Raw genomic sequence first — 24729 nt, 5'->3', positions numbered from 1 at the left:
TGTAGGTATTTACTGCGGCTGTTTCTCAAACCCCTTTTTCAATTTAAACATGTCAACCCATGTGAATGTGAATTAAAAACACATGTGTTTTCCAAACTCGTGCCACATTTCAGGAGTCAACTTATTTGTATGCTGTCTGAAATCACGTGACAGTTTTCACATCAGAAAAAGAGATGACAAACACAAAGAAAATCATTTTAACGTGGAAAAGGGGGAATTTCCAGTCCAAAAAGCTCACATGCTTTGATGTTGCGTTGGTTTTCACGTGCAATTTATTTTGCTGATAGCACATTACAATAATGTTGAGTCATGCTTTAATATCTGCGACGAAATAAGGTTGTAGGAATAAAATATAGGGGAGTCAAACCATCAGCACGGACTCTCTCCATTTTTCTCCCAGTTCATTCAAGATGGAGGTCTTAGCATAGCCAACCGCAACCTTTTCAGCAAGTGCTGATGCTGTTATTATGCCTGCACTCTAAGAAATATCTTTTTATTAACAGTTGAATGACTGTTTTAACAGAAATTGTCCATAGAAAGTGATTCAAAGTTGTATTTCTGTTTATTTACGCTTAAATTGCATTGTGGAACCTTTATCTGTGCTCCGACAACTAACGTAGTGAGTTATTCACAATGCCATTATCTCTCATAGCAAAAAAACAGATAAGTGAGAGTCAAAAGCGCAAAATAACAGTTAAAACATTGAAAACAAGAATAGTTGGGTCGAATTGTAAAAAAAAATAAAAAATAAAAAAGCATTAAAAAAAATCTTTGAAAAAAGAATCAAAGCAAGCATCAAAAACAACTTTAAATGAATTAAAGAACAGATTTCATCACAGGAACTTAATAACTGAGCAGCTTTGTATGAGGGAATTTGACACGACAGAACATTTTCTGTTTTTCTACTCTAGCCACAAACAAAATTTCCGTTTTTAATTACGGGACTCCGGTATTGCTGCTCTGGAGAACCGCTCTTCCAAACAACTTCACACTCAACAATGTGCTTCCTCGGGCCCTGAGCAATACACCTGCCAAGACACGGTTTCACGCTGTAACAGTTAATAAGGGCCCCCTCTCATTATACATTGCAACTCAAAGAGCCATTTGACCTAATATCATACAGAACGGGTGACACAGAACACAGAATCCAACTCTGCTCCGTAGTGTGTCAGTACAGTAATCATCGAAAGATTAGTCCGTAAAATGAGCAAGCGATTAGGTGTACCTGCTCATTTAAATAAATTAAGCTGCACGCCACCGGCTGCTTGATCTCAAAAAGTTGAAATCAGTGTTGAGTGAGGAAATAGCTGAACTATCATTATGCAAAGCGTCACTGTGTTTACATGAAGCACAGTGTCACTACCCGATGTGAGTCAAGTGCAGATGTGACTTGCACAGATTTAAGCGGTTTACGGAGCAACGTGTCCATAAAATAATAAACTTTTCTCATAACAAACAATAACAGAAGATGGAAATCATTTCAAAAACATTTTAGCTATCTATGATTGTCTGATTGCTAACGTTAGCTTTAAACACCATTCAACTGACAGCCTTTGTTGTGTCTGATTGCTTGCTTGTATTCAGGAGTGAAAAAACTCCGTTATGTAGGTCCATTTTCACTGTCTTGAAATTACAGAAGTCTCTAGTTATCATCTTGTAGACGTAATAAAGTGACGCATGCGCAACTAACATCCGCACTCGACTCATATTGGGTAGGGACACGCACCACTAATGAATAATGTATGTCCCGTAAATCTCAAGAGCTCCCACTCAACACTGCACTTGCTGGTGTCCTGAGCAATACACCCGTCAAATGTGACGAGCGGTTGTCGAGAAATCGAAGGACAGACATGCAGACAGAAAGACAAACGCCAACCTTCTGGTGGCGCTAGACGGAAAGTCAGTAGGATTTGTCCCTCTGGGGACCATGGACATCTGGTCCAGATTCAATGGCAACACATCCACCAACACACAAACATCACCATCCCTGGAGCCACGTTGAAAAATAATTTTTACTTAAAAAGGGGGACTTTTCAAAGCTAAAGCTCATTTACTTTAAAGCCACACTTTGGTTGTCAGGGGTAACAACGGAATAATGTTTAGTCGTGCTTTAATGTCTGAGATGAAATGAGGTAACATTATGAAAAACAAAGACCAACCATCAGCACAAAGCAATTTCCATTTATCTTTGAGTTCATACCATGGAAGTCTTCGTCCAGTTGTGACACATCACAGGTTAGTGTGGAGTGTTTTTTCCTCCCTCTACTTGTTTCATTTTAAGGATTTCTTTTCATTTAAGAGGTCAAACTAACCCGTGTTTAACCATAGGAACAAAATGTAAGCAAAGTGTCCTGCTCTCTGTTGCAAAACAGCTCAGTGCTGGCTGTAGAGAGCTGATTGAACATTTATAGCCTGTTGTGTAAATCTAAAAGTTCATCTAAATATCATTAAGCAGGAAATAACGTGCAGTATCACCTGTTATGGAGACGGAATTAGATCAACGTGGAGGAGAAGGAGGAGGAGGAGGAGGATGAGGAGGAGGAGGAAGAGGAATGCTGTTGTTGTGTACGTCTCTGAATCTCATCCTGAAACTAAAACTAAAATCCCGTCAGAACTTTGTTTCCTGTCTTCCTGGCTACCAGGTCCTCTTTGAAAACTGTGTGTGTGTGGCTTTAGCTTCGGCAGTTAGGTTTCAAAAAGCAGCGAGCATTTCACCATTCTGTGTACAAAGCTACCTGGAAAGGACTTTGAATCCTGTGGTTTTCTTGTGGTGTGGACTTAAAACCACAAGAATGCAAGAATGCATATTCCTGACCTGATTTACATCAGTTTTATGCTCATACAAGGCTCCTGCAGAGGTAGTGCCACTTCCTCCTGCCTGGCTGAGATCACTGCTCGTCATGAGTAGAGGGTGAGGGACATGTGACATGAAGAAAGCAAAGTGAGGTGGTTCTTTGAGTTCATCCGGGCAGAAAAAGAAAAACAACATTCGTGCTGGGGCAGGTTTTTATGAATGGAAGTTTTTTTTCTAACTTTCTCTCTCTCTCTCTCTCTCTCTCTCTCTCTCTCTCTCTCTCTCTCTCTCTCTCTTTTTGTGAATGAAAAACAACTGGAAAATCCTGTACAAAGCCTGCAGCCTGCCGAGAGGTGATTGGCTGCTGTGGCGCAAGCTCCGCCTGCTGTTGCTAAGATCCCGACTACCCGGCTTCTGATTGGTTCGTACGGGGAACCGAGACTTCATTCATAAGTCAGTATTCACCCGGACAAAGGCAAGAAATTCGAGCCCTTGAAAGAGGAAAGGCACCAATCACGAGCCTCGTTTGGCCCGAGCGAGAAAAGCAAGTCCCTCCAAATCATGTCTGGTACAGAAATGACAGCACAGCTGGCGCTCAAAAGTCACTTCACTTCAATATGAACGTGCACAAACTCACTCTTAACTGCTCGTGTCAGTTATCTACCGTCGAACTGGAGTTGAGTCTGGTTTCTGTGCCTCCACTTAAAACGCGCTACATCTGTTTCCTGTCACGGTTTCAGCGCTGGACTGGTTCCTAAAGAAGGGAGCCTGGCCATCCGGGCAGACGTGGCAAAAAGCCCGAGAAACAGCCTACCAAATAACTCATAATTCATACATGCTTTATGACCCGTCCGACATGTTTTTTTTGTTGTTTTTTTTAAATCAGAAAGCGCCAGTTAAAACACAAATAAACTGAACTAGGCCTACGCTGCAAAAAAAAAGTGAAGAAAGAGCTGCTTGAGGTATAAAATTACCTTTACCTTACACTTATATGTGATGTGACGAGCTGTCTGTCACACACACAAAAAAAGAGATTTGTAAAGAGGGCAGCAGCCCGCTGGGTAATCACTCGCCATCACTTCCCCTCGGCATTTTTTGTGAATGGAGCTCATTATGCATGCAGCCTCCACGCAGCTCCATTCACAAGCAGCGCTCCCTCCTCTCTCTGCTGGCTGCGTGGATCTCACTCAACTCAGCCTAAATGACCACAAACGGTTAACGGATGGATTTTAAGATGGATGGATATTTGGACCAGCAAGTGCCTTACACTTTAGCAAATGTACGTATGGAAGAACTCTTTTTGTTACTTTAATGCTTACTTTGCGTGTTTTTGTTTTACTAGCCTAAATCGGCTACCGGGCTTTATCTCTCTCTCTCTCCCTCTCTCTTTCTCTGTCTGTCTCTCTCTCTCTCTCCCCTTCTCGCGTCTGCACGAGTTTTGGCTGAAGCAGCTGTGTGTGCGCGCGATAGAAAACTACTCACTCCGCACAAAACTAACACAAAATCGTCACAAACTAAAGCATAGCAAGTGCTGCATTTGGGGATGTTTGTCAGCGGGTTTCTCCTCTGGGATACTTTGGTCGAAGAACGTGTCAATGTGTGCCAAATGGTCACTTTCTTCAGACGCAAACAGCGCGTTTGTTTTCCCCAGATTGCCTCCACAACTGAGAAATGTGTTGTTTTCTGAGGAGCTTCGTGTTCACCTATAGCTGCAGTACGCTCTTATTTGTAGCTCATTACAAATCATTTATTATAATAATAATGACTTCTTGTTACTTATTGTCAAATGTGTCCAAATGGCTTGACTTTACACATGCCACATTAAACATGGTGTTTTGACACTGATGTGCCCTGCTTGTGTCTGTTTCTCACGTCTTCTGTTCACATCTATGGGTTTTGCAGAAGACGCATGGAAATGGGCCCCTAAATAGACTGTTGATGGCAGCGAAAAGGAAATACATGGACACAGAATTACCCCCTCAGGAATCGGAAGGTAAAGTATAGTGGAAGTCCACAATTTTGGGCCTCTGATCTCTTTACATGAAACATGTTGACATCATGGTCTATTAACCCCAGGCAATGTCAGTCTGAGGGTTAGTTACTGCATTTGAAAAAAAAAATACATGAGAAGAAGACGAATAGTTGTGGCTCGTCATTCTGCAGTGTGCTGATTATTCTCTCTTTCTTTCTTCTTAATCTTTCTGTTCAGACCTCTTCCAGGATTTAAGCCAACTCCAAGAGACATGGCTCACAGAAGGTGAGATTTGCTTGCAGGCTCTTAATTTACTTTTCTGTGATGATTTCACATTAATGACTTGTTTGATGATGTGTCTATCTGGAAAGATTGGTGATCACAGAAAGCTAAAATTACAACAACAACAAAAATTCCTTTCTAAGTCTTAAGGGATTATACAAAGGCCTATATGCTGCTTGTTTTCATCCAAAAAGTATTTTCTCATCATGGGCTCTCATTGCTTTTAGGTTTTCTGTCCAACAGTGTTACAACTACAAGTCTTAATAATGCACTTTTTTTCAAATAATTTCATAAAACTTTGCTTTGTTGAAATAGATCACCTCCTTAGCTCTCGTCCCAAACTGTCTGATGCAACACACATGCTCATAAACCACACAACACACACACACACACACAGACACACACACACACACACACACACAAACGAGGCTGGAGAGTACACAGACGCGACATTATTAGCTTTGAGCATGTCCTATTTTGGCCATGTTGGCATGTAGCATGCGTGCCAGCCCAGCAGCCAATGCAAACAAACAGGCTATTTGGCTTGTGTCACTCAAAGGCACATAGTGATGAAATGAGGCCCAGCCAGAGGCAATTGTCAGCTCGTAGACTTAATAATTGCAATGATGATGTGAGCTCTAATGTAGTAATTATACTGTATGTCAAGAGAAGGAAAACAACACAAGCTGTGAGTCATTGTGCAGGACAGTGGGTCCAAATGTGCTTAAAGCGGCAAGTAATAACGAGAACTGCACCACGAGGTGAGAATTTTGTTGTGTCAGTTGCTTTGATGTGGATGTTTAAAGGGAAATTACACTCATTTTTTTTTCATTTAATGTGAACCACATCAACCTGATAAATCCTGTTTAAAGTAGTTCTTTTTCACTTGGATGTTCAAGCTTCACTGAGTAGAATGTGGTGTATGTGTCGAGTTTTGAACCTAAAGACTAAACTTGTTTCTCTGTGCTCACCTGGAATCTTTTAAAGCATGCGTGTACAAGCATTTTTGTAAAATCCCAACCAATCACTGTCCAATATGCAATTTATACGAGTGTTATGTGGAAAGTTGGAGCCTCCAGTGCACAAACACTGAAAGTTGACTTTTCAGTAAAGTATTATATGGGTTTGGTCTTGTGGTTAAGTTTTAGATGAAATATTAAGAATTTGTAACTAAGTAATTGAACTTTTTGTGGAAAAACCATATTAGACACAAATTGTTTCACTTTTTATTAGGGCTCAGTTATGTGACAACCTGCGTTACGGCAATATTAACGTCATTTGGACGACATTTTACATTCACATACAGTTAGTTCTTAATACTCAGTTCCTTTTTTGGAAAGTATTGAATTCCCAGAGAAGAATACAAAAATAGGCTTTGCCATATGGTTATTTCATCTCAACTATTAATTAATTAAATTACTAGAAAACATTGGGATACATATCGTTGTTGATATAGGAAATTACCTATATTGGGTTGCCTGGGGGAAATCTTAAAGTCATGGAAAATTGTATATTCTGTAAATGCTACTCCCATGAATCGATCATACAGCAGAATTTCAACAGAATGTTATGTAACCTTTAAACGGTTGAACATTATAGACTTTGAGTCATACACAGTATACAGCAGATCAGCAAACTAAAGGATAATGGGGCAGCTCCAATCACACACATTTCCTTAGTCATTGCACTTTTTATGTGAGATGAACAACTGACATTTCATCTGTGGACGCGGTTGTGTCTGTCCTGAAGACACAACACGAAATATAGATAGAGCCCCCTCCCCAGCCTGCTGCTGTTTATGGGAAACAATGCTGTATCCACGTTCGCGTTCTCACCTTTTCTCATGCAGCGTCACAAGCCAGCAAGTTCACTTCACACCCGCGTTTCATGTAGACAAAGACCAGAGCCAGAGCCCGTAAAACTGTAACAATGGGTGTCGCTTCAAAGTTGGAGCTTATTTGTATTCACAGATTTCACTGTAAAGGGCCACCAACTAAAGGTTTGGCTTTTCTCACTTACCTTTTTTGGTTTTATTTGCCCAGGTTGAGATATCAGCTTCTGCTGCCCACCTCACTACAATGCTATACATAGTATACTATGATTTGTAATGTTTATTAGGTTAAAGCGCCACATTACAGTCACCACCATTGTATTAAGGTGGCAGCAAAAATCCCAGAGACAGATATCTCAAAACCTTAGCAAATGAAACCTAAACTATCCATATGGCGAGAAACCTCTGTAAGATAAACAAGAAAGTATGTTGTTTGTAATTTTGGTGAACCGTCCCTTGAAAAGGACACGTTATTTTATGTACAAATTGGGTGGTAGCTTATTGTTGAGTCACAGAGGCAAAAAAAAATAAATAAAAAAACAGGACAGAATGATGGAAGTGTAATTTTATCAAAGTGTTATTTAACCCTAAGTACTGGCTTGTTTTCAGCTTCCCCGGCTAAGACCTCTTCTTTCCTGTTGCATTAATTAAAGACCTTATCATGACTGATTGCAGTTGTGAGGGATTCACCAAGATTGTAAAAGCTGGGTAGCTAGAGGGAGTTTTTTCTTTTCCGCCAAAGGAGAGCGGAAGCGAGAGAGAGACAGAAAGGGTGAAGTACTGAATGGCAAGAGTTCAGGAGCTTGTCACATCTTGTCTCATTTTGGCCTTTAGGTTTATATGACTGAAGCCGCTTTAGCTCCTCCCAGGATCTCCCACTGAGAGAAAAAAAATAGTCATTCAAGGTGCCTGCAAGCATTGAGGACAGCATGCGTCTGTGCTCGTATAAACACACTTTCCTTCTTGTGCTGACTTGCATCTCAATGCCCCTGAAGAGGTGTTCCTGGAAACAAATCAGATACAAGCGCACACACAGAGGAAAGTGCACAGACACAAATGCACACACCGGGGTTATGATAATGTCTGATGCTCATCATCCGTGTTTCTTTTCTCCTGCTTCTTTATGAGGTCCAGTATGTTCCGTTTTGGACATGTTGAAACTATGGATATGATTGATTGTTGGATCTGCAGAACTAAAAATTGGCCGCTGCTCTGTCTCACACAGCAGCTTTATTTCTCCCCCCTGAGGGCGACAGGCTGAAAAGTTAAAAGGGGGTAATATTATTATGGTATAGTAGGCCACAGGATGCAGCGTCGTATAAGAAATCAATGTCATTTATCTGAACATGCTCCAAAACGGCATCATCCGGTTTCCTCTGTACAGGAAGGAGGAGTGTGACAACAAGAAAGTGGATTTGAATTTCTTATTTCCTCTTTTTGCCCTCTGTCTCTGTTGTGCTCTCTCTCTCTTGAGTTTTGGTGTCTGTGCTATGTATGAATGTCTGAAAAAGGGTGGATGGAGTGCGAGAGAAGAGACGGTTGAGGTTGAATGCTGGTGTTGAGTTAGGTTACAATCCCATCCCCGTGTGCAGAGTCATGGTGGATCCTGCAATAGTGTACATTTCGGGAGAAAATACAGAGGAAAATCTACTATTTATGGCCTTTTGTCCATTTCTAGTGAGCAAGCGGTGCTAAAGTACCCGCAACATGGTACCACTTTGTTTTGTAGCCCATTACGCCCCTGATTGAGTTCATGATATTTAATGATAGCCATTAAGTTTTCCCTACCAGCTAGCTTGCACTATGACATAAGTGTGAAGCCCAAGCAATGGAAACACTTAAAAAAGCCCAGAAACTCATGGAGCTGGATTGGTGCCCGATTTAAAGGTTGCTAGGCCTGGTTCTGCTCTACATTTAGAGCTAGATCATTAATTCACGGGAAGGCGAACACTACTGGGTGAATTTGACCTCCTCACCCCTGCTAGGGTGTTGGCAGTCAAATGATTTTGGCTTTCTAATCTGTTTGTGTGACTCAATGTTCAAAGTTCCAAAAGGACAATTGTGAATGGGTTTGGTTTCCTAAAAGAGCTGCACAATAGTGTCTGTCTAGCTGTGCTGCACCTGGGCTTGGCATCACTGATCCTAGATGAGCTTCATTATAAGAGAGTGTCTCGTTGGGCCCACTGAAACATATCAGCTGTAGTGTGATCCATTCCTAAGCCAATTTCTCATATTAATTCCGGTCAATGCCCAACATATCAAGTTCAGGCATTGTACGAAGTTACCAAAGATGTAAAGTGGTTGTCCGTCTTAGATACGTTCTCACTTACTAGAAAAACTCTGTTTGGGTAAGGCGAGCGGTGGCGTCCACAAAGAGCTTGCAGGAGGCAGGACATGACGCCGATTCCACGTAGCCGGTTCGTAATTTGGTCAATAACAACCGAGTCTCTTGGCTTTCCTTAAATTTGTCTGACGATTTAGGCGTACCGACAGATCTTCTCAGATATCATTGTCTCTACAGTTAGATATTTTTGTTGACATCTTTGTGTAACTAGCCCTTCTTTTTTTCCCCTCAGATGTTTCTATTTTTTTGGGCTTTATGCCAGCTGCATGATAGCAATGCCAACAACACGCCCATACACTCGCTGTGAATCACTGGACAAAGGTCTGCTCTATTTACACATGAAATCAATCTGACATTATACAGATTTCTGTGCTGCCAGGGTAAAGCTAGTTTAATGTTCAGTCCAAGTGATTCGGACCTTTGCGTTCTCACATACAGCTCCTTGGAGTAATGTCTAGACAAGTTCAGGGTTGCAGCGCCTGTGTAGCTGTATAAAACACACACATTTCCTGCTTGTCTAAGAAGACCTTTAACCATAACTTATCTAGTTTAACTGCCCTACTTCTCTTCTTGGTTTTAGTCTAGTTTTCTTTGTTATCTTTCTGATTCTAGTTTGACTGTAAGAGCGATTCCTCATGTACGCAGATGAAATCCAGACTAGCTTTAGATTGTTAGACAGAGCCCCCAACACTTTGGGACATGGTGAATCTGAATAGCTGGTTTGTCAGACCGCTTGACAGACTTCCTCACTTGTTCATCCAGAACAGCCTGTTTAGTCTGTCTGGATTTCTACAATGGAAATAGAAAGAACGTTGACCATTGGTGTACAGATGTCTGAATGGTTTGAGTAGTCAAGAATGTTGTTGCATGCCTTAAATAGGATCTATTATTGGAGATGGGGGGGAAATGACTTACCTCATTTCGTATTACTACCTTTCTACTGATTGGACATAAACTTGACGCTTTGTCACATTGTCGTTTTTGTCTTAATTCACGGACAAAGATTTTGTGATTAAAAATTGGCATTGTGAAATAAAATGGTGATTGGAAAACAATGGAAAAACTTCGGAAAAAGGAATTTTTGAAATTAAAATGCTGTATTAAACAATCTGCAATAAACTTGTGAAAAGAATAAGGATGAAACAATTTGTAATATTGGATAATTTCACAATGTCATGGTTTTATTTTTGATTATTTATCACATACTGGGTCTTTTGGGTCTCCATCCACAAAGGCCACCCAACACTTGTGGTTCTGGCCAACGTGTTTGTCTGTAATTGGCAGAAATCTCTCAGCTTAAGTCAAAGTAAAACCAGGTTGGCAGGTTAACATCATGCCATTCAAGAGCTCCATGTTCTTGTGTATTGATCTATGAGCAAAGTGCTGACATGCTGCAAAAATCATGAAGTGAAGGTTGCCTGAATGAAGCCCAGCCTGGCTCTGACTCAGATTTCAAGGAAGAGAACAAGTAAGACAGAATGAGGGAGACGGAGAGACGGAGAAAGGTCAGGTTTTGTCCAAAATATATTAATAATGTTATGAAATTTATGGTCTCTCTTTTTCTAATTTCAGCTCAGGTTCCAGACAGTGACGAGCAGTTTGTTCCTGATTTCCATTCTGAGAACTGTGAGTACTTTCTATTTCTGTGTCCTCTGAATGTATGTCTCCATTTACTGAAATCAGTTTTTTTTTCTAACTATATATTGCACAGATGACATCTTTTTATTGTTTATTCAATCATTCATTGTTCTGTGCAACACACAGAGCTATGCATGGGCCGTCTAACCCATCTTGAAGATTTGGCCAGTCGGCCTGCCCTTATAGATAAAGTGTGCATGTCATGAGAAAGTGAGGACAAAACCAGCGGTCAAATTTGGGCTGTGAAACCGCCAGAGGCTTCGGTGGGGGTATTGTCACTCACTGATATTACAGTAATCTCTTTGGCAGACAAAGCTTGGCAGAAACAGAAAGCCTAATGAGCCAGTCTCATGAAGTAAATTTGGATGCCGACATTATGTGCTGCCGTCATCCATTTGCATGCCTTTGAAAAGCTGAATGGGTACGGCCCAGGAAACCAGTAAAATATTATTCAGGGTCCAGGTACAAAGATGGCCCTTTGTGCACATCGGAAGGTGTAAAATGGAAAAGCAAATTCCAGGTCTGCACAACTGAGCGGCTATTTGAATGAGTTTCCCTTTCTTGTTGTCTTAACAATGGCGATTCAGGATCTGGGTGGGAGTACGCGTTGCTCTACAAACAGTTTTTTTCTGTCCCATTCAATGCAGTGCAGGATTCTCCTTCTTTAGCAATGACACTACATTAGCATTCAATTTTATTTTATTTTCAGTGTTGAATTATAACAGAAGTTATCTCCGGAAACTGTACAGACGGGGTAGGTCTAGGCCACGCTGTAATTTACAGAGACCCAAAAAATCCCCCCAGGAGCTTCCTGGAAAACAGTGGCGAGGAAAAACTTTCTTTAAACAGGCAGATACCTAAGGCAGAACCAGGCTCTTGGTGCGCGGCCATGTGCCGTTGGAACACAGAGACACAGATACAGAAATACAAAAATATGATTCATAGTAATTATAGCAGTTGGCATGAAATGGTTAGCGAGATAACTGGGACTAAGTCAGGAATAATCTCACGCCCAAAGTAAAACGGACAGCTTTCAGTCCCAGTCAAAGTCACTTACCCAAGCCCTAGAACATGTGTCTTTTGTGTGTAAACATCATCTGATTTAACCAGCTCCAAGTCACAACTGCTTAGCCCCTCGGTGACACATGCCCTGTGCAACATTGTCACTGTCTGTTGGCCAACAATGCGGAGCAGGAAGTGCAGATGAACCCCAGGGCACCCAGGGGTCATGTCTACTTAACCCCCTGACCTGTCAGCCAATCAGCTGTCAGGCCTTTGCCAACAGTTGACCAGGGTATGATTTGCAGGGTCACAGGGGCTTCAGTTTGACAGGCAGCTCTCTTATACGCGGCAGAGACACTCCCGCGTTGACAGACAGTGTGCCTGCTGGTCACAGTCAATAGCCACAGAGTCCACTTTGAGCAACTCTATTCAGCTTTGGTTTATGGAAAATTGAAGCTGACAAGCAACTTTAAATATAATCATCTTTTTGTTTGTTCTAGATCCTGCTTGAGGGCTATTAAGAGCATCAAAAAGGCTAATCTTTTCTCATGCTTAGCTGAAAGGCAAATGTCTGGCGTACTTTAATTTTTTTTTTTTTTTTAACAGGTGACTCACCTGTTTTGGAAACTCTAGTACATAAAAAAGAGCATGAAAGCAAAGCACTAATCAGGTGACCGGAATATAATTGAGGCTTGCATTGAACCGGCGCCCTGGTAAAATTAAACATTGTTGTTTACCGAGTCAGGTAGTTACCTGCATGGGTGTGGTGTTGACGGAGAGGGGAGAGACGGAAAGAGGGAGCCAGAGAAACAGCAAAAGAAGAGAGGCAAAAACACTGGGACATGTTGGAATGCTAGATTGGGGAAGGGGGGGGGGGGCAAAGGAGGGATTGTGCAATACCTGCACATCTGGTAAATCTATCTCATCTGGTCCATTCTCCCTCAGTTCACAGCTAACAAGCATGCTCTGTCTGCAGGCTGCTATTAAGAGAAGGTTATGCAAACATGCAACTTTTATGTACTTGCTGACCTGCCTGTGTGTGTGTTTAAAGGTAATTGAGCCATTGGTGATAACAGCGTGCCAATTTTCTTCTTCCATTGAACTAATGTGATTGGCTCTGCATAGAACCCTTAAGAAGAAGGATGTGATTTTAATCTTGTGTTCGTCAAGAGGAGACACGGATTCATGTTTCATTTTCGGGCGCTGCCAGCACCTTCAGGGGTCCTCCTTCGCCTGGCGCTAGGCAGCTGAACTGATTCCTTTGTCTGTTGAAACACATGGAGGTGTCAGTCAAACCAATAGTGCAGATACTTCATTGAAAATAGTTTGAACATGTTTACTTTTTTGTGTTAAAAACACTAAAAGGCCAGCGTTGGAGCGTTTCCAGATCACTGCCTGCGCTGAGAGCTCGTTCTTCTTTGTCCAAGTATGTTGTTTACACTTGGAGCAGTTCGAGAGATGTGACCCATTCATAAATTTTCTTCCCTGTGTGCGTAAGAGGAAGTGTGCCTCCCCCATCCCCCCCCCCCCCCTCTCTCTCCGTCTCTCTCTCTCAGTCCTCCGCTGCTCTCTCTCGGTCTTCATTCATAAAAAAGCCCTCCTCCCCCTACCTCTGACATCCCCTCCTCTCCAAGTGGATACTCCAAACCCCTCCCTCCCTTCCTGTGTCTATACAAACTAAAGTCGAATTTAAAAATCTGGACTCTCCCCCCCTTCCCCTCCCCTTTCCCTTTTCTCTCTCTACCTCTCTCTCTCTCTCTACACACACATTGAGTGTTCCAAGATGTGAACTAATCCAGCGATTTCAGAGCTGTGTGGGACGATTGTTTAGTTTTGTGCCTTGCAGTAATTATATAGGAAGTTGTGGCTATAGAATGCCGTTACAGTGCTTTTCAGAAAGCCAGTTTTAGCAAAGGAGAGAAAGCAAGAAAAGAGAGGAGAGGAAGTAGAGAAAAATAACAAACTAAACTTTAAAATCTGCCTTTTAGTCTATATATTACATAGTCTTTGTGTTAGTGTTTTGATTTTCTTTTATTATAGTATATGATGCAGTGGGGCTGCTAAATTAATTTTTCAATTGCTCATTTGTTCTAGAAAATGCTGATCACAGTTTCCTAAAGTCCAAGGTGGTATCTTCAAATGGCTTGTTTTGTTCTCCCAAAACCCAAAGATGTTCAGTTCACTATCACATAAGTCAAAGGAAACTAATCATAATTGAGACCGAATCAGGTAATGTTGACTTAATATATAGACTGATAATCAAAAACAGAAAAGAAAGCTTCCAGCAAGCCAGCTCTGTCCAAATCCTCCCAGCAGTGTGTCGCTCTGGCTCTGTGTGTTCTGCTTTGTCATGAATTCACAGCCTTCCTCTTGTTTCGGTTGTTTTTCTGGATCAGAACTGGCCCAATCAGGCCCTATTTGAAGCATGGGGCGATGGGTGAATTGAGCCCCTCCCTCTCCAACTCCATCTCTCCCCCAAAAGAGAAACATGCAGCCCTGTGTTCTCCACTTTCCAAAATACAGCTGCTATGCAACAAAGTGCTCAAAAACAGCCAGGTGCCTGCCAGATATGCATGGATACCGCTCAGTCGCCCGCTCGGGGCAGAGGAGGCTTCTTCCGTGTCTGTTTGTTGCTGCGTTTTGGTTTGCTTATGAATAAGATGTTTGATTTCTCTCTTACGTGAACAGATGATTTCTTTTGACAGCCTCTTATCCACTTACTCTGCGCACACATAAACACACTTGGCCTGGGTGACACGCGCACACACACACACACACACACACACACACACACACAAACTTCAGCCCTGCAGTTTTATGAATGGGTTGGTTGTAAAAGACTGGCTGAGGCAGCACATTGAGTTAAGGGGAGTGAACCTTCATTCATGACTTTGGGGGACGTTATTCCACTACTAACAACTATGAGAGGTGCAGGCCTACTTTTCTGTCAGCTTTCAACTTTCAAGATCTAAGCTTTTTTCTGGGTTTTATCTGTAAGATTCATGCTTTTATTTGCACCTTACATCTTGTGGGTTTTCAGGTTGGGATCCTGAAAAAAAGACAGTAAAGTCATACAACAGTCACTGCTAGTACACACCATTATTTGGTCATTGTTAGTCAATCAAATCCAATGAAAATAGGATTGTAAAGGCCAGGCATGTAGGGTAATAGGCGTTTAACAGCTTCCACTGGGGAAGTAAAAGCTGTACTTCTGCGTGTTGATTCAGAACAGTCCTGTCAAAGCCAGGGGGCCGCAGGGATTTGAGCCAGGCAGCACAGCCTGAGTGTCAGCACCATAGCTATGTGAATGGACGGCAGTGTGTGTTTTATTACACGAGAGTGAGGGGAGGTGTGTGTGCAAGGAAAAGAAAAAGTGTATGCGATGCTCATGTGCAAGCATGTGCATTTCTATGTCGGTGTAGGGGTGTTCATTCCAACAGGACAGCTCAGGGCTTTTTCTGCAGCTGGAATGTTTTCTCTTTCCAAAGCGAGCATAGACCAAAGAGGGGAACAAAAAGAGAAGGGGCGAGGCCATAAAAATAACAGTAGTTGAAATGGGAGCGATCATTAATAATACGATTCTGGGAGTGCAAGGCATTGATACATGGCAAGGATAAAGTCCAGTTTGAACATTTTGCCTGTTAAAGTATAATCACAGTTTATTATAATTTGTGTTTAAATCTAGTTGGCCATCACATAAGTGAGATCTGTAAATGTGGCAATTTAAGGAGTTGCATGCGACAATATTTGTAACTTTCCGAAACAAATGACTCAACAACAACAAAAAACACTGGCAGGTGTGCAAAGGCATTCTCAGCTGATTTGAACTTGAACTGTTCAGAATTCACACAACTTTTCATTCGTGCAACACCATGGATACCTTTTATCCTGTTGAATATCAAACAGCATTGCATCAAACTAAATTTGAACCAGGATGTTTTCTCCCCCTTCGCTACAGTGCCAGGTTTTCCACTCTTGTTCTAGTTCATTTCAACCCCAACCTTAAAGGTCCCATGGTATGAAAAGGTCACTGTATGAGTTTTTTTTTTTTTTAATTAATAAGTCTGCCTATGGTCCCCCAGTGGCTAGAAATGGCAAAAGGTGTAAACCAAGTCCTGGATGTCCTGCTCTGCCTTTGAGAAAATGAAAGCTCAGATGGGCCGATCTGGAATCTTCTTCTTATGAGCTCATAAGGGGCAAAGTTACTCAATTCTCTGCTTTGCCTGTCAAGAGAATTTGGCCCACCCATGAGAGAGAGACATCATGGCTTTCAAACAACCAAAGTGGCAGTTGGTCAAGGTCACACCCCCACCCTCCACCATGCCTCCCCTCCCTCCTCCCCCCTCCCCCTCAATAGCTACAGACTCAGAAATGGCACGTCCCAAGGAAAGCTCATTGTGGGACTGGCTCTAGTGGCTGTAATTCTGCACCAAGGCTAAATTTCCGGAAAGAGACCTCAGATAGGTATTAGTGGACCACTAAGGTCTACATAAAAACATCCAAAGAGCACCATGTCATGGGACCTTTAAAACTAAATCCTGTTTCTTGCCCTATAGCAATGCCATCATGTTCCCAGATCTTAGCAGTAGCAGTTACTTTTGTGAATACAGTGTTGTCATAACCTTTCAAAATTATGGCCCAAACTCTGAAAATAAAACCCAAGTTGTGACAAAGCGGAGTTATCCTATAGGAGCTTTTTTTGCTTTCCTTTCTTGACCAACATTGATACTCGGATCTCACTCTGTTTCCCCACTTTCATGTGCCTGACAATCCCACACACACACAACACACACACTGCACATGAGTGGAGGAGGTGGCTGCAGAGCGTGGACCTTATAGTAACCTGCTGACACAGAGCAGAAGGTGTGTAGAGCGAGCTGAGAGCAAGCGTACGGCCGTATCGATCCTCGCTGATCCAGGAGAGAAGTAAGAGGAGATGGAGGGGGTTGATAGATGACTTGATAAAGATAAAGCACAGATAAATCAGCATGAAGGCAGATAGGGGAAGGAGTGAGGTAAGAGCGGGTCAAACGTGCCGCCAAGAATTACGGTCGAGATCCTAATCAAGATACTGACAGAGGCTGAAAGGGAGGGTGGGTGGGGTGGGGGGTTTGCAAGAAGAGCAGGAAGAACTGTAGATGTGGCATGTGCGCTGATAATGCCGAGCAAGGTGTCCAGGCCTTTCTGTGTGTGTTATCTTCCTCTGATAAGCCAGATTTCGCCTTGAAACGCCTACTAAAAAAACATGTACAGGCATGCATTGCCATGAAGGGGAACAAACAAATGAATACACACACACACACACACACACACACACACACACACACACACACACATACACACTCACCCCTCCCTTAAATCTACGATACCCTGGTGAGCAGTGGGAGCTCATTATATCATTTCAGTAACAGTGTGGGGTTGGATCGATTGCTACATTAAACATTAAGAGGGGACATCTATATTGGGGCCTGAGAGATTGAGAGTGAGGAGTCAATATTGTGCCAGATTAATTACATCCACCCCTCGCCTGTGACTGGATGTCCCTCTCGCTGCACATGTCCCAGGACATGGATGTATTGTATCGGGTCTACTAAACAGCAATAGAGCAGCGCGATTTATGACTGGTCAATGGTCATTTATAAAAAGCCAACGCGGCACAATTGAAAGTGAAGTGGACAATAGGGAAAACGAGATGTCAGAACATTTACCGATTAAAATTGTGATCCCTTGATGCTGCCAAGACCCTGGAAAAATGAAGTTAATATAAATTTGATCATGCGATTCTTTTACAATGTCAGGGTTGTGAAAATATACTGTGAACTCTCATTTGTACTTTAAAAAATGTCTGTTGTCCTGCCGACATACTCAGTTTTTTTACATTCTCCTCCATCACATCCTTGCTTAGGCCGACTGTCCATCTTTTCTGGATGGCACAAAGCCATTATCTAGAGCACTATACCAAGAGTAAATCAGGATTCATTGTCCATGGCTGATATCCTACACCAGTGCTGATTGATATAGAGTTCAAAGCTAAAATACTCAAAGCTAAAAGTGCAGAGGTTATTGTGAGGGGGGAAAATCTGCGAGTACTTAAGAGAGAACAAGAACATTCCCATCACTTCAGATAAATACTGCAATCTATTTCCAGTTGATAAAAGGGAAGTGAAACTTTGATGTTGGCTAAATGTTTTTACTGTGCTACCGCCTTTTTCCATGATTGGTGTCATTCAGATCTACATCCTGTTAGCCAACATAACATGATGCACCAAAAACCGCTTTAACGGCCAAAAAAAAAAATTCCCATTTGTGAGAAGGGCTGCGGTGCTGCTGTCCCGGCCAATCATCTGTCTCGCTAATACCGTTGTACTTTCCATCAATCTCGTTAGGCTTGTTTGGCAGGTATCTGACAACCATTCTTTAAATATTCAAGGAGCACTGAACCATTATCAGATGAGAGAGTATGACCTGTAAATCAGATAGAGCACTAATGGATCCAACACTCCTGGGCTCCCTGAGCAGACAGATACTGAAGCCACTCTTGGGCCTCTTGGTTCTCAGAGATGAGGATGAGTTTGTCAGTGGTGGTTCGGCTCTCTCTTTCTTCCTGATTGTGCAGTGACCTGAGAAGCACACACACATGTCCAGCACATGTTTCCATGCATCAGTGGAATGACTGGATACACTCTGCAGTCGAAACGGTCTAGATCATATTGTTAAGCCTCACTTCCCTTCACTCTCTCACTCTCTATTTAGGCCTAGCTCACTCTCCCTCTTGCTCAAAATGTTTCCACTGAACTATAACCTCCAAAGCCAAAACACATCACACATACTTCATCAAAGTAGAGTGAACAACAAAATCTGACTTTTTGATTTGTTATACTACATATAAGACGTATAATGGGGTTAGGAGTCTATTTATTTTTTTACCTCACATACACATATTGCTTTCTAATTCCTTAGTGTGTAGGCCTAAACTATGGTTTTAGAAATTGCTATAATTCTAGATTGATGCATGACATAAAAAACATGATTTGCTGCTGGCATTTGTCATTGGTCTACAATTAAAGTTCAGTGGCTTAATATAATAGTTTTATGGTGTTTATGCACTTAGCTGGAGAGGTGGAGAGACCGACATAATGTCACGTGCCCAAAGCGTGGGGAAACTACAATGCGCATGCCCAAAACCTTTTGATGCCAATTGATAGCGGATGGCACAAACCAAACATGATGACAGGTGTAATGTAATGTAGTGGGGCTAGCCACGTAGTGTTGTCGTCATATGCTCATTGACAGGAACTGCGCCCGTGAATTATCTTCTACAGTGCACATTTAAAGTCTGTTTTAGGAAGAAAAACGTGAGATTAAACACCTCGGTCCCCACCAGCCAAGTAATATTGTTATAAACCAAACCATTTGTAAAAAATAATCCGAATCAACGTGGAGTGGCTCTCGACGAAAAAGTAGCTCACTGCTAGCTTGTCAGAGAAGACACTTTATTATTAATATTTTGAACTTCCCGTGTTTGTTTTTCGGAAAGAATGGTGCCGTTAAGGATCTCAAACATCTTTCTGAGAGGATTACGAAACATGAAAGCAGCAGAAAATCGTGGTAAAGTTGGACTTCTTCGGCTAACGTTACCCAAACACATACAAACGGGGACTTAAGCAGTAAAGCACAAAAAGTTGAGGAGAACAGGTATGTGGTATTCATCCAAATTATTACCTGTGTTAAACTGTGTGGATAATTGTGTAATGTTTTGGTGTAACGTAGTTGTTGCCTCACCAGTTCTTTTCACCTAAAACACCACCGACAAGCGAGCATAAGCAACTCGTCTTGCCAAAAAGTAGCTAAGTAGCCTAGCTTAGCAAATACAGCTTCTGGTTTGTGAGGTGCGTCCCTGCCGACGCCATCTTGCTTCAGAGTAAGACCCCTGATATTACCCTAAGATGGTTCTTACCCTAAAGACTAGAAACATATGCTTTTGAATGGTCATGCAAAAGAAACCCCATAAACCCCCCTGTTAAAAAATCCCAACTTCTCAGGAGAAATAAACATTATTACACCCTGGTACAAAAATTGTTTTGGTCTCTTTGGCAAATTTCACCCTTTATGACAACTGTATCGGGGAATTCTTATATTATTCACCCATAGAAATTATATTAATGCTTAACGCAGCATAACGTTACTGTTATCATCTACAGTAAAACTCGCCTTTTTATTTCACCAAGTATCCCATTAATGCCCAAAGCTTTAGACCTTTTGAGTTTTTTTTCTTTTTGTGTTTTTGTTTAGTTAGCATAAACGAGCTAAGACAATTTGATACTGTGCTGTCAGCTTTTTTTATTAACTAAACGTTCAGTGCAATAAAACCCAAAGCTAGAAACTCAGAAATTGCACCCAACTTGGTCTGAGAAAGCCAAACATACCACTGCGTGCAGAACCTTCCAAATTAACTTTTAAAGTATAGGTTATATCTAACTTATAATGCATGTGTTGACAGTAAAATACTTTTAAATTACACTGTTGCTTTTCCCTGTTACGCCTTTATCTCACCACAACTGGGCAATGTTTTCAACTAGCAATGAATGCTATTTGAATCAATAGCTTCCTTTTTAACATTTGAAAGCATTGTGGCATAACTGGCACTCTTGTTATTGTTAATCTGTCACAGCATTAGAGATCTTTGGCAAGAGTACCAGGTGTAGCCTGTTACACACGTTTCCAGCTTTCTTTAAGTGTCTTTACAGCATAGTGTGACGAGACAACCAGCTCATGAGACGAGACTAGATTGGGCTCACAAGATCGACCCTATTGCACAAAGCCTATTACCCTATACCCTATTTATGGAAAACTGCAATAAATTACTAAGACTGGAAAAATAGTCTTTTATTCAGTCAAAAGTTGCAAAATGAAAACAGCACTTAAAGGTTTGACCATAAACTCAACTGACTTGCTGCTCTCCTGTATAACAGTTACACTGTTACTTATTCCATAAGTATTGTGGAGAGAGAGTCTCTTCACTCAGAGAACCATGGTTACAACATAACTAAGCGTTTTCTGGCAGTAGTTGAGACCAAATGTTTTGTACTTAAATTTTTCATTGTACAGTAGACCAAGAATTTCTTTTTTTTTACTATTGCTTCACATTAATTACGTTCTAAAGCACGAATAAATTACCATCAAACAGTCAACAGACAATTTTTGTGAAGATAGATACTATTTTCTCCATCTCGGCATTTTCTTAATTGCAGCACTAATGGGGACGATCTCGTCACATCTCTGCTGTAGAGCATACTGAGATCTTGTGCCGCTTGTACTGCATGTGTGCAATGCACATCATGTGAGATAAGAACCAGATCTCCGGATAGCACTGAGATAGTTCCTGTAATAGTACAACTTGAATGTTATTTTTGTGATTGAACCCATTAGGTGTATATTTACGTAACGTTCGCATGTTCTTCGGTTTAGCTAGATCCAGTCACCCTGTTTGACACTGGGGCTGATGTCCAATGTGTTATTGTGAACAAGGCTGTCGTGTGCTGCAGACTTCCAGAGGCTTAAGACTTGGACATGTCACACATAAACATCCAATGTAAGACTCTCCAGATCCACTGCTGTCCTCATATTGGATTTCCCTACACAAGAGCCTTTATTTGGTAGGAAATACTCTGTCTAAAATAAGATAGGGGGGTTCATAGTGAGGTCTTGTCAAACTGCTTGAAACGGCTAATTCACAAGTGATGTTAAAATGTTTTGAGTGCTATCCCCAAGAGTTTAATTCCCTGGTTTTGTCTCTTTCAATACCATCTTACAAAAAGTGTCAACATTTTCAAAGTAGAGAAATCAAATTTGTAATGTTGTAATCTTATTGTATCACCACCACCAATATTTATGTGTGAACTGCTCTTCTAGTTCATCTTTCCGTTACCACCATTTGTGTTTTCTAGGAATCCAAAAGTGTTTCACACTACCGCCGTATGGCTCAGCTGAGGGGCCCATTGTTCACTTCTGCGATTTGTTTGTGGTGGATGTCTGTTGAATGAGACCCCCCCCCCGTAATGATCCCTCTACTTCCTAAAGCACTCAACCATGACCATCACCTTTCACCCTGCATCCCCCCCTCTAAGAGCCAACATTTACATATGTAAAATTCCATCTCCACCCTGCTTTAAGCAGTTGGTCATCTCTATACATATCACTCATAATAGGGAGTGAATAGGAGACAGAAAAGAGTACCTGAAAATAAGGAAGGAGGAGATAAGACAAGTTTGGAGTGAGGAAGAAGCCTTTGACCTTATCAGTTTAGGTGGTGCTGGGAATCGGCCACGCTCCGCCCAATGCCGAAGGAGAAAGTGCACACATTCATCTACAGGAGCGTGCATGCCCAGGCCCACGCATAAATACTTACATATACCCTTGTGTGTTATCTCAAAATTGTCTGTTTTTAAACAGTTAGTGTACTGTGTCTGTCTTTTCACTTCTAAACACTTCGGTTCTTTACACTCTTTTCTTAAGTTTATGGTACAACGCTCCCCGACTCTGTATAGAAAAGAAACTATGAAATATGAGGCTTTCTGTGAAAGGGTGATGTAACATTTAACAAAGGAGTTAGAGGAGGTCATATTGCCCCAAATAAATGCAGGAAGAGATGGGAACCTGAAGAACATAACTCTCCCTGGATCCGTTTACAAGACTGCCACCACCTTATAAACTTTAGCAGGGAGATTTCATGTGAAATGTCAGATAGTTTGTAGATAGTTTTTTTTATTTATTTTAGGTCTATTCTTTGAACAGGAAGTTACATAGCTTATCCCCCAAATTGTGCTGTTAGCCATGCTTGCCTATTTTTTCAGCAATAGTGGGACATGCGTAATGTTTCATTTGTCCCTGCTGGTCATGACGATTGAAACAGCATGGTGGGGGAATGAAACACACAGTTTAAGACATTTAAACTTCCCCCAACTTCAGTATTTTACTATATACAGTATCATGAATTTGCCGTCATCGTGAAGCATGTATGAAGCGGTTATTGAAATATGCACTGTGAATGAGTCTGCCATTTTTATAGATAAGTAAGTGTTCCCATTCATATCATGTTTCTATTGTGGAAAATGTTTTTTTACGTGGGTTAAGTCACTGCATATCCAAATAAGTTCCCTTAGCGACCCACAGCCAGTCCCTATAAGATAACATGGGAAAACTCAACCCCCTATCTTGGGGACCCAAATATATTTTCATCTTTCTAAAACTGCTTTTCCAAGTCTCACCTCCATAAATGCATGGATAAACACAAAAATGTGTGCATTTTCTTAAAATACATGGAGTTACAGCCAGGTGTAGACTCCCAACTTTTGTTCAAATTTGTTTATTAATCAAAATCTTACGACATCAGTTTTTTTATTTTTTTATTCCTACTGCTGAATCAGAACATCAATCATCTCTCTGTAATTGGAAACGCAAGCGATGCAACACACAGCAATTACAGTCACAGACACATACACAAACACAACAAGCTGTCTGATGCTTATTTACCATTTTACCAGATTAATTAATATTCCAGAAAGGTCACACATAAATAGCTCAAACACACACAGACCCCTCAACACAAAGCTGTTGCCGTTCCCAGTCAGGACTGTTTGAAATGGAACATCCTCATAAACCGGGAGCCACATCAAAAGAAATATTCCTGCCAATCGCATTAGTGGCTCTACTTGGCTGCACCATGACTGTACACTCTCTGAGGATTGTTTGCAGTTCATGACCATGGCAGAGAAAGGGGGGAATGTCAATAGACAAACACGCTCGTATTATTAAAGCAGCAGTCATGTGCCACCCTCTGTGTACTGGCAGACGAGCTGTCGGAGACTTAGAGGAGACTGGAATCCCATCGCGTCTGTCTGGGAAATCTGGGTAAATGCTCTCTAATCCTGTTGATCCTCCGCTAAAGCCAACACTTCCTCACCTGCCTGCCTGCCATGGGAGAGTGAGTACAGACTAGAAATAGGAAGGTTATGATGAGGAGTAATGCTGTTTTGAGTGTTTGACTCAGTTTATCATTTTAATGCATGTTCGAAGTCAAAGATGTACCATAAGGATCTTATAAATTTAAAAACCTTTTTTAGCACACAAGATTATGTAGGTGTTCATGAATGAAAACCCTCCTAAGCTGTTTGATCACTTGCTCACTCTCATTTTGAATACCAGTTAAAAAAAAAAACTGGGGTTGCAGCTGACAATTAGTTTTATTGTTGTTGTTTTTTGATTAATCAAGTAAATGTTGTGTATACATGATAAGAAATCACCAAAAAATGCAGATAACATCCCAGTACCCCAAGTGACATCTTGTCTTTGCTTGTTTTGTCTAACAACTTGAATAATCCTGTTAAAATTGATTGAACAATACATCTTTGCATTTGAGATGCAGGAACCAGTTGACTGTGCATTTTTACCTTTTTAAAAATTACTTAAACGATTAATACATTGTCAAGATTTAGTTTAACGTTTTGTTGATCGACTCATAAAGTCAGAACTAAATGAAACCCTTTCAAATATTTAAATTAACGTATTCTAGTTTAAATCCTGAGCATGACAGCAAATCTTCAAGGCTGTTTGTAGTTTATGTCATTATAATCTCTCCTCTCTTTTAGTTCACTCCTTTTTTTCCTCCTTTTTCTTCCTTCGTCTTTTCACTTTTTATTCCAAGCCTTAGTGGAGCAGTCCTCTCTGGCCTCATTTAGTCAGCCAGACATTTCTCCTCCTTTTTTGTGAATGGACGACAGTATGTAATTACCTGGGCTGAGCTTTCAGTGTGGCCTGCGCCGTCAGCTCCACACCCACTATACACACACACACACACACACACACAC

The 24729-nt window shown here is 41.4% G+C and overlaps 1 protein-coding gene across 4 annotated transcripts in view; it reads left to right on the top strand.

Moving 5' to 3' along the window:
* Window positions 1-3814: 3814 nt before the first annotated feature.
* etv4 (ETS variant transcription factor 4) overlaps window positions 3815-24729 on the top strand; it is a 32369-nt gene continuing 11454 nt past the window's right edge. The window contains exons 1-4 of one of the 4 annotated variants that reach the window (XM_032502784.1): window positions 3815-4073; window positions 4697-4787; window positions 5004-5051; window positions 10796-10849. In XM_032502784.1, the coding sequence (XP_032358675.1) occupies window positions 4017-4073; window positions 4697-4787; window positions 5004-5051; window positions 10796-10849 (250 nt within the window). In that variant the 5' untranslated portion in view covers window positions 3815-4016. Of the gene's footprint in view, window positions 4074-4696; window positions 4788-5003; window positions 5052-10795; window positions 10850-19202; window positions 19559-23827; window positions 23847-24729 lie in introns of those variants that run through there. The other 3 variants (XM_032502786.1, XM_032502785.1, XM_032502787.1) reach the window with 3 other exon arrangements.

The sequence above is a fragment of the Etheostoma spectabile genome, chromosome 21 (assembly GCF_008692095.1).
Source record: "Etheostoma spectabile isolate EspeVRDwgs_2016 chromosome 21, UIUC_Espe_1.0, whole genome shotgun sequence".
Classification (NCBI taxonomy): domain Eukaryota; kingdom Metazoa; phylum Chordata; class Actinopteri; order Perciformes; family Percidae; genus Etheostoma; species Etheostoma spectabile.
The sequence above is the reverse complement of the archived record's forward strand: the minus strand, read 5'-3'. Positions and strand labels throughout refer to the sequence as shown.